The sequence below is a fragment of the Eutrema salsugineum genome, unplaced genomic scaffold (genome assembly GCF_000478725.1).
Source record: "Eutrema salsugineum unplaced genomic scaffold, Eutsalg1_0 scaffold_19, whole genome shotgun sequence".
In the NCBI taxonomy this organism is placed as follows: Eukaryota; Viridiplantae; Streptophyta; class Magnoliopsida; order Brassicales; family Brassicaceae; genus Eutrema; species Eutrema salsugineum.
The window spans coordinates 1,775,887-1,792,829 of NW_006256838.1; the positions used below are offsets into that span (position 1 = coordinate 1,775,887).

General features: G+C 37.2%; 4 protein-coding genes and 1 pseudogene across 6 annotated transcripts; 3 read left to right on the forward strand and 2 right to left on the reverse strand.

The window, feature by feature from the left end:
- The first annotated feature begins 15 nt into the window (after nt 1-15).
- Nucleotides 16-3,361, forward strand: LOC18019692 (rhomboid-like protein 15). Of its 2 annotated transcripts, none has more exons than XM_024157078.1 (12): nt 16-135; nt 689-854; nt 1,098-1,401; nt 1,624-1,656; nt 1,741-1,832; nt 1,907-1,980; nt 2,212-2,306; nt 2,382-2,451; nt 2,541-2,719; nt 2,805-2,847; nt 2,917-2,982; nt 3,060-3,345. In XM_024157078.1, the coding sequence occupies exons 1-12, from the start codon at nt 112-114 to the stop codon at nt 3,138-3,140; spliced, it is 1,227 nt and encodes a 408-aa protein (XP_024012846.1). In that variant the 5' UTR covers nt 16-111; the 3' UTR covers nt 3,141-3,345. The 2 variants fall into 2 exon arrangements, with proteins under 2 accessions (XP_024012846.1, XP_006402786.1); XM_006402723.2 differs by having other exon boundaries at nt 112-135; nt 2,923-2,982; nt 3,060-3,361.
- A 97-nt stretch (nt 3,362-3,458) lies between these two features.
- On the reverse strand, nt 3,459-4,571 carry LOC18019693 (universal stress protein in QAH/OAS sulfhydrylase 3'region). 2 transcript variants are annotated; one of them, XM_024157214.1, is made up of 4 exons: nt 4,278-4,571; nt 4,054-4,142; nt 3,739-3,857; nt 3,459-3,656 (listed from the first exon to the last, which is right to left on the reverse strand). In XM_024157214.1, exons 1-4 carry the CDS (start codon nt 4,549-4,551, stop codon nt 3,545-3,547), a joined length of 594 nt encoding a protein of 197 aa, XP_024012982.1. In that variant the 5' UTR covers nt 4,552-4,571; the 3' UTR covers nt 3,459-3,544. The 2 variants fall into 2 exon arrangements, with proteins under 2 accessions (XP_024012982.1, XP_006402787.1); XM_006402724.2 differs by having other exon boundaries at nt 4,054-4,163.
- A 2,248-nt stretch (nt 4,572-6,819) lies between these two features.
- Nucleotides 6,820-9,077, forward strand: LOC18019694 (MATH domain and coiled-coil domain-containing protein At3g58440). Its single transcript, XM_006402725.2, has 4 exons — nt 6,820-7,003; nt 7,098-7,258; nt 7,529-8,313; nt 8,551-9,077. The coding sequence occupies exons 1-4, from the start codon at nt 6,897-6,899 to the stop codon at nt 8,956-8,958; spliced, it is 1,461 nt and encodes a 486-aa protein (XP_006402788.1). The 5' UTR covers nt 6,820-6,896; the 3' UTR covers nt 8,959-9,077.
- A 1,468-nt stretch (nt 9,078-10,545) lies between these two features.
- LOC18019695 lies at nt 10,546-12,286 on the forward strand (annotated as a pseudogene).
- On the reverse strand, nt 12,216-13,702 carry LOC18019696 (F-box/kelch-repeat protein At2g43270). Its single transcript, XM_024156988.1, has one exon. The coding sequence runs from the start codon at nt 13,673-13,675 to the stop codon at nt 12,500-12,502; it is 1,176 nt and encodes a 391-aa protein (XP_024012756.1). The 5' UTR covers nt 13,676-13,702; the 3' UTR covers nt 12,216-12,499.
- Nucleotides 13,703-16,943: the final 3,241 nt, after the last annotated feature.

Sequence of the window (16,943 nt, forward strand, 5' to 3'; positions counted from 1 at the left end):
AGTCTTACGGTGGAGAGAGAAACGAGACAAGTAAGGTTCTTCCATAGTCGTCGAAATTCAAATACACAATCAGCAGAGAAGAGAAGGGGGCTAATTCTCGCGACTTTGGAAATGAGGCCGAACATTGTTACCGAGGTGAGATCCGTTAAATTTTCCCATCTGCTCAACTATTTTCCTTGATCTCAACCAGAAATTCCTGAAGTTTTCGCTTGGTTGATTGCCGAGAATCTGCTAGTGAAAGAGCTATGGCCGATTGCTAAAGTCTCTAAAAGTGGCTGTTTCTTTCGGAAGAATGAACTAGTCTTTAGTTGGATTCGGCATAGCTTTGTGGCAAATTCTTTTGCCTTAGGAATTTGTAATTTGATCCGTGAAGTTGTGTTGTTTCATTAGTTCTTCGAGTTCTAGGTATTGTAATACAACTTCAAAGCTTTGAATAAGAAAGCACCACTATTCTACTATAAAACTGTGACTCTGAATCAGACTATTATTGTATATCACACTTGGGAGCTCAAGATATCTGAAATCAATAAAAAGGTCAAATATATGATTATCTGTTATGGAATCAGACAATCAGGTTTCCATGTCCAGACAAGTAGGAAATTGGCACAAGGTTTAGTTTTTAAAGTGACAAAGGTCTTGTAATAGAGTCGTTTTTTGATTCTGCTGTGGATTCTTATTTTCTTATAAGGCTGGGGTTCAAACTAGAGTTGGACAATGGTGGAATGCAATACCTTTCCTCACGTCATCAGTGGTGGTAGTTTGTGGGATTATCTACCTGATATGCCTCTTAACTGGATATGACACTTTCTATGAAGTATGCTTCTTACCCTCGGCAATTATATCGCGGTTCCAAGGTATTCTTCTCGTAGTATTGAGGCTTGCATTTCATGTATAATCGGTTCTTAACTTTGCTGATTTCTGTTTTTTGAAACAAATTATCCAAGGTTGTTGATATTTCTATTGGCATTAAAAATTACATTATTTTCTGTCTGATAAACTGGTTTAGGTGAAGTCTTTGCGTTTTACTTAGAATGCCTGAACTGTGCTGATTGTTTTCTCTTCTTTACTCACTCTTTTTGGGGTTATCTGTTGTGCAGTTTATAGGTTCTATACAGCCATTATTTTCCATGGATCGCTGCTTCATGTTCTGTTCAACATGATGGCATTGGTTCCTATGGGCTCCGAACTGGAGAGAATCATGGGATCTGTTCGCTTGCTTTACCTGACAATTTTACTGGCAACAACCAATGCCATATTGCATCTTCTTATAGCATCCTTGGCGGGATATAATCCTTTCTATCAATATGATCATTTCATGAATGAATGCGCGATTGGATTCTCTGGAATCTTGTTTTCTATGATTGTCATAGAGACGAGTCTCAGTGGAGTCACCTCTAGGAGGTAACACTTCTATGGCTATTTAAATAGTTTAGTATGCTCTGGAAGATTAAAGTGCAAGCAAATATGAGCTTGTCTTGAGACTTCAGAAACATTCTCTATAAACATGTTAATGCTCCACATGCCTGTGAAAGTGACTTTTGCTCATATATTTTTAAGATATGCCGTTTAATGCTTTCCGAGTGTGGGTTGTATCTTGACTTGCTGCTTTCTTTCTCTGTGCAGTGTGTTTGGTCTCTTCAACGTGCCCGCTAAACTGTAAGCTCATTTTCTTGCTTGTTGGCATCTTAATGTCCACCTTTCTTGTTGCACATATGATGTAAAATTTGTGTCATTTTGCAGATATCCATGGATCTTATTGATAGCCTTCCAGCTTCTCATGACAAAAGTTTCACTGCTTGGCCATCTCTGTGGCATCCTGTCTGGATTTTCATGTATGATTTTTTTACCTATTCATTGCTTTTTTCTTTCTAAACGTGCATTTAATTTTAGTCGCATTGGATTTTAGATTCTTATGGCCTCTTCAATTTCCTGATGCCCGGCTCTTCATTTTTCACCACCATTGAGTCAGCCTCCTGGATGGTATGTACTCCAGCGCATCAGGCTTCTTAAAGCTTCTTTTATTTTGTTAAATGAAAAGCCATCGAGAATCAAAAAGTCATACCGCTTTATTCTCAGCTACTCACTACAACTTTAATTGCCAACAACTTTCTAGTCTTGCTATCAATTTTGATATGAGGCTGTGAGTGGTGCAATACATACGTTTATCTTTGAATTAGTCGTTGATTATTCAGATTCTATGTTCTGTTCCAGTCTAGCCTAATTAGGCGACCCAAGTTCATTATGTGCACTGGCGGGAATCCTTCCAGCTACATGCCCACTTATTCTGCACAAAACGCAACATCCAGGTGCGATTCCCTAACTATATACAAAAACTGAACTGTTTGCCTAGAGAACATTCTATTGACATTTTCTTTGAACAGTGGTTTCTCTACAGGAAATGCCTGGAGATCTTTGTCTTCATGGTTGCCACAGAGGGAAGTATCTAATCAGGTACATTCATGCTAATCTTGTCAGCCACTTTTCTTTGACTTGGTGGATGCAGTCACATTTATGATCTAACCATACTACTTCACTTGCAGTCTTCCGAGGACAGTAGATTTCCGGGAAGAGGTAGAACTCTTAGCACTTCCCGTGATCCAACCGCTCCAGCTGGAGAAACAGACCCAAACCTCCATGCTAGACTGTTGGAAGATAGCACTCCAGACCGCCTTTCTGATTCAACTGTGACCGGCATGGCAGAGCCAATCCCCGCCGCAAGGTATTTGATTTCTACAATGTATAACTTATTTGCTTATTATGCACGATTTCATTGACCTCCGTTGCTTTTTGTCAACGTTTTGCAGACAGGTGCCAATAGCAAATGCAGCAGTCCAGCCTCAGCCCCAGGTTAGTTCCTTGGCTTAGGCCGGAGCACTTTCAAGGCATCTATAAGAATTTCTCTGACTGAACTGTTAGACGCAGGGTCGTGTTGCTGGTTCCGAAGAACAAATTCAGAAACTCGTTGCGATGGGCTTCGACAGGGTACGTTTCTTGATTTATACCGGACCGTAACAAGTTGTGAAGTAAATGTCTTAAAAAGTGTCTTGGTTTTGCTTCAGACACAAGTGGAGGTTGCACTTGCTGCTGGCGATGACGATCTAAACGTAGCTGTGGAGATCTTAATGAGCCAACAAGTATAAAAAGTTGTCCGAACAAGTCATAAGTTGGCTTGTATTGCAACGCTTGTGTCTCGTTCCATGTTTTTTTACTTGCATTTAGAAAGTGTATAGCGTCTGTATTCTCTAAGGATGTTCTTTAACCAGACCATCAAAACCGGTTTCCCGGTTCAGAATCTATACAAACGAAAGGTTGGGTTTAGTTTCGTTTTTGTGGCAAAATAACCTACTTATTTTCAGAAAGCTTCCAAAGAAACCTGAATTAGTTCGGTTTTGATTCGGTTAACTAATTGTTTCGTGTCATGTGATTGCAATTACAATGAACAAATTGTTTATTGACATTATATATTTTTGTTCATACAAAAGAGGAGTGAAAAGAAAGTAGGTGTCACATTCAAAAAAAAGAAAAGTAGTTATCACAGGTTTTCTCACTTGCTCTTGTGGTCCTCGGTAGCTGAGGTTTCTCTAGGTGGTCGTACGATGAGAATTGGACATTTGGCATGTTGGGCACAGTAATCACTGACACTCCCAAGAAAGGCCCTGCATATATATCCCAAATTAATTACCGCAAATTAAATAAATATTTCTACTCTTTAGTTAAGAGGAGATAAAGAGTTGTAACCTTTTGATCATGCCGAGTCCACGGCTACCAACAACAAGAAGATCCACGTGAGTTTGCTCGACCGCTTGGCATATCATCTCCTTAGGATCTCCTTCCAATATCATCGTTTCCGTCTTCACCTACAAAACACAAAACCAAAACTCGAAATATTAAAAAAAAAAATGAAAATCATGTTTTGCAAAACGACAACAATTTCTTGAATTTTGAAGGAAAAAACCATATCTAAACTTTTTTTTAAAAAACTTTTTAAAACTTTTTAAAACCATATCTAAACTTCATAAAACTTTTTACATAATTTTATTCATAATCACGCACCATTTTGCCACGACAAATCTCCAATGCCCGTGTGAACATTCTGGTCGTGCTCTCTTCGCGTGCTTTCTTCATTGATTCAGGAACTGAGTCTGTCGCATACAGCGCCGATGCTATCAATGTTCAAATCCTCTCAATATTTGTGTGAATAAATTCCCCTAGTATATATGTGCAAATAGTGAATTTAAAAATAGATAAAAAAAAAAAAGAGAAGTTTTTCTCTTCACCGGTTCCACCAGAAGGGTAGATGTATTGAAGATACGTTGGATGAACATGAACCAACGTAAGTAAACCGCCTTCCTGACCGGTTTCCGGTTCGGAGCTAATAACATCTCTGAGATGTTGCACAGCCCATTCCACCGCATAAAAGCTGTTCTTGCTTTCGTCAATCGCAACCATAACGTTCAACTTCTTTTTGCTAGTTCTCACGTTCGCGGCCGTCTCCGTCGTTGTTGTTGGGCCTGCCGTGTCCACACCACTCGCATCAACGTAAGTCTCCATTTTTCGTACGTATGATTTTTACTTTCGGCTTTAGGATCAGGCACTACACTACACTTTTATATGTACCATGTGTTACGTAGTGCTAGTGTGTATATTGAGTAGGTGGAAGCTGGAGATTGTTAACAGATGTTTACGATGGATCTTTCGATCGACACATTTCATTTGTGATGTGGAAAGTTGGAAACGTGTCTTGCTTCTGTGGTTGACAACTGTGTTAGTTGACTGTGGAGGGAAGCTCGTTCTTTTTGAATATTCAATGCATATATAGTAGTAGTAGTAGTAGATCTTTGAAAAAAGTTTTTAAACGGCTTTTGGTTTAGAATTGAGTTTGGTTTCAAATAGCTAATTGGTTTGGCTGGGCGAAAATTTACCAAAACGACCATATTTTGGATAATGTTGTTTACTGTGGTTTAGTTTCAATTTGATACAATACAATATCTTGGTTTAGATTATAAACGGGTCGGTTTAATTTCACTTTAGTTTCAGTAAACCGACTGAAGTTCAGTAATTCAGCTTAATTTGGTTTTCTTATGATTACATATGGTTTGGTTATTTTCTGGTTTATGCTCTGCATCACAAATCTATGACACAAGCTAGCCAGCCAGGCAGCCAGCTAGGCAAGCGAGTGGGTTCCTTAAACCCTGATTCCTGAATCTCTATACGCACTAAGGGCATCTCCATTAGTGAACCTCTTCATGAGGTTTTAAAGAATTTTTTAATAATTTTTTTTGATCAAATAAATAGTTAAGAACCTCTCTTTTTTTCTTCCTCCATTAGTGAACTTCATTAGGATTCTTACAAAAATTTGTTCTGTTTTATCACTTTGATATGTTATAAATCATCAGAAAGTCTATTTGAATATCAATTGCATACTACACAGCAAGAGATCACAATCTTAAGAAACACAACTTCGTAAGATTGTTCTGTTTCCCTGTCGTGTTGTTCTGTGGTGTGGCCATCCATAAACACAACTTCTCTGTGGTGTTGTTATGTTACATGGCTAACGCCTAATTTCCCGTTTGTAGTCTCGTTCTTTTAAATGAATGGCTTCACATTCAAAACGACAGAGTCATCCGCTGTTTCTTCTAGTGGAGAAAGCAGTTGTCTGTATTTTTATTTGACAGAGCTGCTTCAGCTTTCTGCCTCCCCTCTTCTTTTTCTCGACATCTCTTTGCTTCTTGCAAGTGGTTATCAAACGGAGATCTGAAGCAGCAAACTGTACCTGCAAGTGGTTATTCCAGCAAGTTTATACAATCTGGCAGTTTCAAGCTGAAGTTTCTCATGCAAAGATAAACAGACATTTAGAAACTCACATAATGACTCAGATAAGTGAACGAAACCATGCTTCCATGTCAAGTGCGAACAGTGTAAATAAATGGAAAAATATTCAACCAAGTAGAAGGCATAGGGAACACGCATGTAACGCAACTGAGGAGACTATATATTCAAGCACTCTATGCTACAAACAGAACCACTGCCAAAAATTGCATTAAAAATGAGCAAGTACATCACCAAAAATGAGCTAGACCAATGTGAACAATGCAACTATCGATTCCTAAACATAATTAGTGAAACCAATGTTATTACCTCCCAGTTTTAGTTTGGAGAGTCCAGGTGCAGTCGTCGTATCCCTGGGAAAGAGCCTTCTGCAATTGAATCCTAATCACAACAAACAAACAGAGAGCAAAGACTTAATTTTCAAAATCTGAAACAGGAATTCCAAAGCATTAAACATCAAACATGATGTTTGAGTCTGCAGAGAGACTTGAAAAAGAAAGTAGTAGAGATGTTTGAGTTACGATTCTGTAATTAGATCCAGGAAAAAAGAAAATAGAAACTCATAAACCATTGAAGGTTTTTGGAATGCTCAATCGAGATGGAAAAATCAATTTCAAATTCTAGGGTTCGATGAGAAATCGAATCTTCCAAGCGATAAACTAACGATTCTCGCGATACATCCGGCATATCCTGACCCTTTTTCTTTTCTGCATGTCTTTCACGAACCATTTTGGCTTCCATCTTTGTTCTGCAAACATCAAAAACCCAAAAAAAACTTATAAAAAAAAAACCGAACAAACCAATAATCTGTTTACACGTGGTTTATGAGACCGTCTCTTGCAGGTCTTATATAAGGAGCGGTTCATAAAAATTATGGGCTTTTTCATTTTTTTTAATCCAAAACTCCTATGATTCTGTGTCAAAAACCTGCTAAAAACTCCTGATGGAGATGGTCTAAGTTTCTCACTGCACTGGAGTGTGTTGGCTTTACGACCGTGGGCATCGGAATCAGTTTTTTTTAAAGGTTTTTCTTTTCGTGTTCTGGCGATAACTTTTCATCGGTATTGATGGGTGAGCGAATGGAGAAGAAATTCACTTGGGTTTTGAAAAAGTTCTCTTCTTTGCGAGATGAGAGATGCTACTCTCGCCCTTTCGCCGTCGCTGGCTGCAATTGGTAAAGAGAGAAACGATTCACATCTACCATTTTCGTACATTTCTCTTTTGGGTGGGGATTTGATTTTAGATGGGTTTTGTTTTTGTTATTACAGGCGCCTTGTTGCTTATCGGAAGGGAAATACGAATGACGGTCACTTGGCCTTGTATCTGGAACTTGCTGATCCTGCGTCTTTGCCACCGGGATGGTCAAGAGACGTTAGATTTAGCCTCACTCTTGTGACTAAGGGTTGGGGCAAATCCAACAAAGTATTGGGTAACTGTTCTCTTCCAATCATGTTTGGGTTGGCGAAGTTCTTGGGACCATTAATTGTGCTATGCGTGTCAATTCCTACTTATCTTTTGATTTCTCTGAACCAGGAAAGATTATTGCTTGTCCTATGATATTTGAGCCTTATACCCTGTCTTTTCTCCATGTTTTACATTTGTTGACTATGCAAAGTCTGATTATTTTTCTTCACTCCTTGAAATTCGTTTGGTGCTCTGTATAATTCTAGATCTTTTCTTATCTTCTGTTTCGTTGCAGAAGGGCAACGCTGTTTCACTGCAAAGAATTACGGCTGGGGTTTCATTGATTTCGTGTCCCTTACCAAACTTCATGCCAAGGATGAAGGATTTCTCGTGAATAACAAACTCATTATCATCACTGAACTTCACGTTCTTCCAGCTGTTGTTGTACCAGAGGAAACTGTGAAAATCATTGAACTTCCGAGAAACAAAGAAGGAAATCAAGCTTCTGATGCACCTGATGGCAAATCTCAGGCGCAAAAAACTGAGAATGCATCTGAAGAAAATTTAGAAGATGATAACGCATCTGAAGAGGGTTTAGATGATGATGATGATGATGATGATGATGATGATGATGATGATGACGACGCCGCATCTGAAGAAGGTTCGGATGATGATGGTTCTTGTGAAGAGAATGTGGATAATGATGATGCTTCATCTCCTGTTTCAGATGATGGAGGTAGGTACGTAAGTCTTTTGAACCAATCAAATCCCTTGAAGGATGGATCTTGTACAGTAGGAAATCATGGTTTAAGGTCTAACACTGAGGCATCTGAGACTGAGGTTTCCAACGGTGAAAGTGATGATGCACCTAAAGAAGATGTTGATGATGAGGATTCTTATCCTGGTTCGAATGGTAGTGCCCGAAAGGGGAGTTCTCTAGACCAAGTGAAGTCCTTGGAAGTTGCCTCTCAGACTCAGACAGTAGAAAATGTTACTGAGACTGCTAATAGTTTGCTCACTGAGATTCAACCAGCGAAGGAAACTATAGATGTCAATGGGTTTAACGTTTTTTCTTCTCAGGTAAGAATGATTCATCTTCTGTTGTTTTTAGAGAGAAAGCTCTAATCTGAAAACTGAATGTGACCGCATGTTTAATATCATATGTCCCAATCTCTTATTTTTATGAGAAAAACGTTTATTTTGAAAACAATTCTGGATGGTGCATATTTCTGGTTTTTCTTTTTCTTTTTCTCTTTTCAGGTTTTAAAATCACAATCTTGTTGCCAATATAGTTTTATGTTGTTTTTTGGTTAGCAGGCAGAGTGGGTGAGCCATATCTTCAAAAGACACCCGGACATAGCGTTAGGATTCCGTCCAAAGAACCAACAGATCAGAAGAGCTTACATGAATGAACTCCTTCGCCTCATCGAGGCGCTGTGCCAGTCACCAGAGAAGCTCTCCGAAGATGATCTGAGCAATGCTGATGACACACTAGTCGATCTGATTGATGTCGGCTTTAAATTGGATTGGCTGAAGACAAAGCTGAAGGAGGTTTCTGAAAAGAAGAAGAAGGAACAGAGTAGTGGGGCTCTGCTACGAACAATGGAGGAACAATTACAGAAGCTGAAGCTGATGTTCTTGGATCTTGAAACTCAGCTGCAGAATGAAAAAATGGAGTCTTTGGCTGCTAGAGCTCCTCTCTCATTCAACGATGTTATGTGCTGATTTGCGAGGATTCTTGTAGAACTGTAGGTAATTTTTTTGTCTTTTGATGTCTCTGAACAAGTCTCATGTCTCAAGTTCATATTCGGAGTCTTTTGTCGAATGGGACTGAGTAGTGAATTAACCTGAAAAGTAACTTTTCAGTTAACCATTTTAACAACGAAAGTGTATCTCTGAGGATTTAAGTTTTGCAAGCAGGCTGCAAAACGTTGCAATGTTCCATGCACCTAATCACTCTCCACTCCTTATGAGAATCCAAAAAACATGTTTTCTACTTGAGCAATTGTGCCATTTCTCATTTTGGAGTTTCTCTGAATGCTCATGCATTAAGGCCCTGCTTTGTTCTGCTAAAAAACTACAGGGTATGAGACTGAACAAGATGAAGTTTTCCTCCATTCTTTGTTTTCATAGCGGTAAAATTATCTTTTCCCACCTAGCAGTAACATTTAGGTTCTCTTTAAATTGTCGTAGTAACTACAAGGAAAACAGAGTAGCTGTGAAACTAATGATGATTCAATGCAGAAACTCGGAAGCAAGGAGCAATAGAGTTACTCTAGCTCAGACCTATTCCCTAAGCGATATAAAAATTCTTCTTGGTAATCAACTATGGGAATATAAAGCGACTTGCTTTCGACTTAATGGACCCAAAAACAAAAAAAAAGTTATTGGACAGCGGTTTAAAGATCAATGCAGGGCAGAATATTGTTATACGGTTTTTACGTAAAATATTCGTACTCGATTACATTAAACATATATAGAATTCTTAAAATAGTTCAAGAATTTTGTTTCGTCGCGTAGTTGTCAATACAATTTTTTTTTTTAGCTCAGGCGAACTATAAATGTTTGATTGTGTCTTTGAAACGAGAGTTCTTTTAAACTTATGAAAGTAAAGTTGATATGGCTAATTTCATGATGTACAAGAAATGTCTTTCTATGGGTGTAAAAATAGTTTAAAGATTAAGTTACCATTGTCATGGTTAGAAACACTTTAGATTAATCATCAACTAGGATTAATTCTCTGTTTTCTCTTCTTCATGCATTTGCCGTATGATTCTCATTTGCCGTATGATTCTCATTTTACTAACGTTGAAGAATTTGAAAAGGAAGGATCTCAATATGTGTTTCATCATCTTGTTTGGTTTTAGAGTATATTCAGATACATATGCATCACAGGAATACAATGTCTGTTCTCTTATATGGTAAGGATTAATTGAAAATAGAGTCTCTGTTTTCTGAGTAATTACGTTTAGGTCTATTAAAATAACCTTGTTAGGAAATGTTATTATGTTTGATTAAGTTATTGGTCATAAATGTGTTTAACAATATAATCTAACTGTTCCATGAGGAAAATATGTTAGTTTTGTAAAATGAAAACTGCGTGTCAAGAAATTCAGAGTATCTGCTTCTAGTTTATTTGTTTGTTCTAAACGACTATATATGATTTTAGTCATACCCTGGTGAATCGTGATATTTTGGGAAACTATAGATCATTTAAATGTGTAATAATTTACATGCACCAGTAGTTACTCTAGCTTTCAGTTCATGTTTCTCTTAGATACCAAAGAGTTGAAAAGACCATTTGTGAACAGGATGGAGAAGAAACTTGATGAAGTAAAGGAGAAGAAGGAAAAAGTTTATGTTTATCATGCTCATTTGCAGGAAATGAAGCAGAAGTACTCAGACTTGAAAGCTCAGATAGAAAAGGTGAAGAGAGGTTTTTCCCGCCAACGTTCCTCTATCATTGGAAGATGTTGTTTGATATATGAACTGAGTTCTTACGGCCTTTATATTGGAGTTGATTTTGTTCGTTTGCATATTTCTTTCGAAATGAGTCCTATTATAGTCTTAGGAACCGAAAGAGATTTTTTTTCTGGGAAGTTTCTGCATTTTGTGGTCAAGGATTCTGCTAAAATCTGTGTTTCTTGAGGAAGAAGTAATAGCTTGATGTCTGAATACAGAGTGGTTAACATATCTACATAGACTCGATTTCAAAGCAATAAATCACTGATATAAATAAATCGAAAACAAAATCAAGAGAAATAATAGAGAAGTAAATTATGTACAGACCCAGAGTCGTGTTTGGACACAGGTTGATGAAGCATTTAGAGCCGGTGACTTTAAATTTTATTTTGGGGCTAATTTTGCAAAACTTAAACTAGTCCAGTTGGTCTTATGTAGTCAGAAATGTTTTGTGATGTTTTTACTTATTTTTACAAAATGTTCTATCTGCTATCCCACATCGAAAAGTTTTAAAAATTTAAAAAGGGAAGCTACACTATAAATAAGAGTGGACTGATGCTCTTGACTACTTAATTGCGGGTATTAGCTGCACTAATAAAAGTTTTTGTTTAAAAATAATAATGAGCTTTTAACGAAGAAAAATGTCTAAAGGGGCCAATTTTTTTTCTTGGCTTGTAGTCCGTGAAAAGTCAGGCACGGCTCTGTACAAAACGTCGAAAGAAGAAAAGAGAGAAATAAAAGAAGAAAGTGGAGAGGAGAGAAGGGTGGAGTTCGAAGAGAGTAGAAGAATCTTGGTGTGGCGGAAAAAAGGAGAAATAAAAACCTTGGAATCCAGAAATAGAATCAAGAATGAAATTCATGCTAAAGAGAGTGGGTTCGTGGTAAGGGGAGAACTAAAAATTGTTGCTGAGATAGAGGTTCTTAAAGTTTTTGGCAAGTTAGATGTAACAGAGGCAACATCATCAGTAATGAAAACCATGGATGTCTCATCATGTCAATGGGTTTCAAGCTTTCTCCTTCACAGGTTAGAAATTAAAAATGTTACAAACTTTGTGTGTAAACATTCATTTTCAGCCACGACAGACAACATTATGTGTTCTATCATACAGTATGGTGCTTTAGTGTTGTCTCCTAAAATTTATCGCTGAATAATGGATTCAGCTTCATGCTTCTTTTTTTTTTTTTTTTCACTTCTAGGTGGAATTTGTGAGCCATATGTCTGAAAGACACCCAGAGATTTCATCTGAATTCCCACAAAGAACCCAAAGCTAAGGACACGTTACATGAGTTTGCTGATTGAGACTCTACGCCAGTCGCCTCACGAGGTCCCCGAGGCTGATCTGGCCAAGGCATATGATGCACAGAGATCCATTACTAACGCTGGATTCAAATTGGATTGGTTGGAGAAGAAACTTGATGAGATGTCGGAAAAGAAGGAGAAAGGGGAGGCCGGTGAGACTCGAATTAAAGAAACTGAGAAAGAATTGAAGGACTTGAAGCTGAAGTGGTTAGGTCTCGAAGCTCAGCTGGAGAAGGGGAAGCAGAGGTTATGCCTGCAAAAGCACCTGTATCATTCGATGATGTTGTTTAATGTTCTTGAGTTCTTAGGCACATGGAGTCTACTTTTGCCATTGTTATATAACAATCAAACGATTGGTTGGTACTATGAGAGAGATTGATGGAATCATAAGTATGCCTCTTCAAGATTTATTGAGCAAATATTAAAGCAATTGGGTATAAAATACACGAAAATGAAACTAAGGCAAGTTCAGGAAACTCATATAGCTAGTGTGGTGCCTTAGAATCAAGTAAGGTGGTAGGGAACCCGGACCAGAGTTGGGATATAAGAAGAAGCAACAACACGAGCGCCTGTAGAAAACATGTGAATAGAGAATCTGTTTGAGAAGGACTTGTACAATGTCTCTTGATAATCCCAAATCATGATCACCACGACTCCGTCTCCTTGCTCAGAAATGGTCAAGGGTGTGAATAGCTGATGTGTGCTTAATCGTGGTTGGTAACGACCGCATAAACATACTGAATGCATCTTAGCCCATCTTTCTTCCTCTACGTCCACCATTCTCCAAATATCTAGATGGACACGGGGAGATGTCCTCATCTCGGACACTGTGAGACGGTTTCCAAGGCTGAGAAGCTCACACAAATAGGGTCGATCACTGTCTGAATAGCCAGTGTTTGGGTATGAATAGCCAGTGTTTGGGTACGGGACGACTCTAAACTCTTCAGTGTGAAGATCAAATGCAACTATTCTCGTTGCGCTCGGTTCCCATAGATCAACCGTGAACCAGTGAACCGAACCATTGACATGGACCGATCTTTCTGAAGGAAAAATCCGGTGAGCAACGACGCTTACTTGTCTCCATTGCCCTGTTTCAAGATCAAGAACATTGCAATCCTCAACCAAAAATGAGAGACCGTTACCACGTAGCACAACCACTTTATATGCTCCCGTCACTTCATCTTTACCGAATCCAAAAGAGCTTCCTCCCATCGGTAATCGAGCCACACGATCCTTTAACATTTTGTTGTGCACAATTGATCTGACGGGGATAGGGTTTCCGGTAGGACGTTTGGTCGAGACGAGAGGTTCTCGGGGAGGGAATCGCCGGGATTCTCGTGTCACCGGGTTACAAACTTCAATCGAATCCGACCCCGGGATGCAGATTAAGCCGTCGCATGTCAGCGAAACTCTGGAAGCTTCGCAATTGCGGATATAGCAGATTTTTTCTTCTTCGCCGGGGAATTGACTCGGCGGCTCGCCGTCGCTGCAACCGCCGTTGAGAGCTAAAAGGATTTTCCGTGGGGAATTCTTTCGATGTCTCTCGACGAAACTCTGGGATTCGATTGAAATTTTCCATTGCCTCGAAACGGACTTGAATCTGATGATAGACTTCAACGGAAGCCTCAGGAGGACTTCTTCAAGGAGATCGTGAGCAATATACGAATTACCAGCGGCCATCGCTCTTCTTCCTCTCTTTTTTTTTTTGTGTTGCCTCTACGACCAAACTTCTATCTTATCTACTGACCAGACCAAACCGCCTTGTTGCATCCATGTTCTAGTAACTTTAGGAACCTTTTGACTACCTTAAAGGCTTAAACCCAAAAGTCAAAAAAGATATTAATTAATTTTTTGGGAAATTCAAACAGACTTGAGGAACCTTTTGAGTTTTAGGGTTTTTCCATTTTCCGTCAATTTATAAGACTTTAGGTGGGCAATGCAATCTGCTACATATCTACTGGTTAAAATATTTTTGGAATATTCAGTATCATACCACAAATATATCAGAATTATCAAATATGGAGCCTGAATTTTGTTATATATATAGTAGAGTTTGGAATTAAATCATCCGTTTCCTATGATATATATATATATATATATAAGATAATAATTAGAATCAGTTTGTAAAAAATATATTCAAAGAAGAAGAGAAGATAGATTTTGAAAACTATGTCATTTCATTTTTTTTTGGAAACTACACTTTATAAGTGAAATGACAAAATTAATCTAATTAACAATTATTATAATTTTACTATTTATCAGAAAATTTATTTTAAAAAGCAGAAATAAACATTAAATTAAGGATACACTTAAAACTAATTAATTTTTTAATTGATAAAGTCCTAAATTTACGTTTATCGTAAATATTAGTATTTTAATAGTATATATTTCTTTTGACAAAAATAAAAAAATTCATATCCCACATACCATAAATTATTTCTTATCCAATTGTCAAATTCATGTCACGTTTATCGTAAATATTATTTTAACTGTCAAATACTATTCCTTCTCCCTATTCACACAATGACACAACATAAACTATCCATTTACCAAATTTGAGGACTAGGTTATTTGATTGCGTTTGTCTTACAACATTACATTTAGGGAAAAAATTGCTAACGATATTTTTATTTTCCTATTGTACACGTACATTTTCTTCTAAAATGATTTTTTTTTCTTTAAATTGGATAATTCTAGGCGGAATCTCTGTTGAATCCTAGAATTTATAGAGGATGACAAAATTGAAATAAAAGTAACGATGATTTAATTATGAGTCATTTCACTCTATACCAAAAGTTGATTAAGAAATTAACAATATACCAAAAAATAACTTGGAAATTAGGAGGTCTATGCAACATCATTAAAAATTGACCTCAGTACCCCTATAACTATTTAACTTGACGTAAAGAATTTTCTGCCAAAAAGGTAGAATAAACCGACATGTGCATTTAATGCTGCTCAGTTGGGACAGAATAGCCTGTGGAGCTACAAATACTGTCTGCAATAAAGATATGCAGAATCAATAAAATGTGTGGTAGATAAAAGATAAGAACATCAGTAAACAAGTAACAAAATGTGTGTGACTTAGATGTTTTCCACCACGTACGAACAAAATGTTAACAAGTAAGTAATATTGTTAACAAGAGTTAAAACAAGACCATATGGCGTAAAAAGGTTGTAAATAACCAAGCGAACATATTTAATAGTGTTGGCAATTGCTAATCATATATATAATATTGTTAACACGATAAAAGTTACCGATATAACAATGTTTTTTATTGTTAACTTTGTTAACAATATGGAATTACACCTTTATGTGATTTGCAAATGCAATGTCTTCGACCGTTAACTTTGTTATCATGTGCACTGAATGTCTTCGGACGTTAACGTTGATAACGTTGTTATCACGTATTTATTTAGACAAATGTTATAATGTTGACCTTATCCTAACTTAGTGCTAATATAACAATATTTTTTACCGTTAACTTTGTTAACAACATAGAATTACACCCTTATGTGATTTGCAAATGCAATGTCTTCGATCGTTAACTTTGTTATCATGTGCACTGAATGTCTTCCGACGTTAACGTTGATAACGTTGTTATCATGTATTTATTTAGACAAATCTTATAATATCATAACTTAGTGATAATATAACATAGAATTACACCCTTATGTGATTTGCAAATGCAATGTCTTCGATCGTTAACTTTGTTATCATGTGCACTGAATGTCTTTGGACTTTAACGTTGATAATGTTGTTATCATATATTTATTTAGACAATGTTATAATGTTTACCTTATCCTAGCTTAGTGATAATGTAATTAACGATTCTTGGCTCCAACTAGTGTAATTATCCTAATCCAGATTACAAAACAATGTTAGCGACAATATAAGTAACGATATAACACAGTTAGTTATTATCTACACATGGAACTACACCACTGTATTCCGGAATGATATGACTCTTACTTCCTCTAAACGGCTTATAACTTTCGTTCCTCGTCGTCAAGTGCATGTTCGATATCTGAAAGCACAGAGAGTTTTTGATATATATTCACTCTCTCGCCGGTGGGGACATAATCGGCGGCAAGAATTCACTGAGGAATCTCCAGATCCGCCATTAAACCTGCAAAAATAACTCTATTAGCAACTTCAGATGTAACCTGAAAAGCGACTTTGACCAAATACTGTAGTCCGCGAAAACCCCATTTAACCCCTAATCGGCGGTGGGGACATAATCGGCGGCAAAAATTCGCTGAAGAATCTCCAGATCCGCCATTAAACCTGCAACAATAACTCTATTAGCAACTTCAGATGTAACCCTAAATCCAGAATTTCTCTTTTTTTTTTTATATAAAAACTTTGAGAATGATGAAAGAGAAAACTCTATACCAATTATTCGAGTAAGTAGGCTCACACCGATGTGGAATCCGGCTGACACCGATTGGAAAAAAAAACAGATTTGAAAAGAGGTTTAGAGGAGACAAAACGATGGAAGATGATATCGGTTTTGAAGTGTGTATGTAAATTCAGTTAGATGTGAGTTATAGAGAATATCAGTTTCAAGAGTTTCTCTTTCTCCTAAAACATATCGACAAAAGTGAATGGTTGCGTATGCCCGCCCAGATATAAAACTTTTTACTAACACCTTTTTCAGATACCAGAGTCCATGCCATGAAAGAGAAACACATCTACGTAATATATGTTATAGAGGTTAAATGGAGTTTTCGCGGACTACAATATTTGGTCAAAATCACTTTTCAGGAATGATTAATTTCCAAATTATCTGTGATATCTAGTGATATTTCCCTTTAATCATTGATCTGAATCATCTGATAAAATGACCAGTTTTCTTTGATTTGATGATGACAGTTGGTTCATTTTATTTATCGAATAATTATTTAGAAACTTAAGAGTAGCCATATGCGATTAAGAGTCACTATG

Coding starts and splice junctions, on each gene's coding strand:
- LOC18019692 (XM_024157078.1), top strand. CDS start 112: ATGAGGCCGAACATTGTTACCGAG. Junction 855..1,097: donor AATTATATCGCGGTTCCAAG/GTATTCTTCTCG, acceptor TCTGTTGTGCAG/TTTATAGGTTCTATACAGCC. Junction 1,657..1,740: donor TTCAACGTGCCCGCTAAACT/GTAAGCTCATTT, acceptor GTCATTTTGCAG/ATATCCATGGATCTTATTGA.
- LOC18019693 (XM_006402724.2), bottom strand. CDS start 4,551: ATGGAGACTTACGTTGATGCGAGTGGTGTGGACACGGCAGGCCCAACA. Junction 4,164..4,277: donor CTACCCTTCTGGTGGAACCG/GTGAAGAGAAAA, acceptor GAACATTGATAG/CATCGGCGCTGTATGCGACA. Junction 3,657..3,738: donor GGACTCGGCATGATCAAAAG/GTTACAACTCTT, acceptor ATATATATGCAG/GGCCTTTCTTGGGAGTGTCA.
- LOC18019694 (XM_006402725.2), top strand. CDS start 6,897: ATGGGTGAGCGAATGGAGAAGAAATTCACTTGGGTTTTGAAAAAGTTC. Junction 7,259..7,528: donor CAAATCCAACAAAGTATTGG/GTAACTGTTCTC, acceptor GTTTCGTTGCAG/AAGGGCAACGCTGTTTCACT. Junction 8,314..8,550: donor TTAACGTTTTTTCTTCTCAG/GTAAGAATGATT, acceptor TTTGGTTAGCAG/GCAGAGTGGGTGAGCCATAT.
- LOC18019696 (XM_024156988.1), bottom strand. CDS start 13,675: ATGGCCGCTGGTAATTCGTATATTGCTCACGATCTCCTTGAAGAAGTC.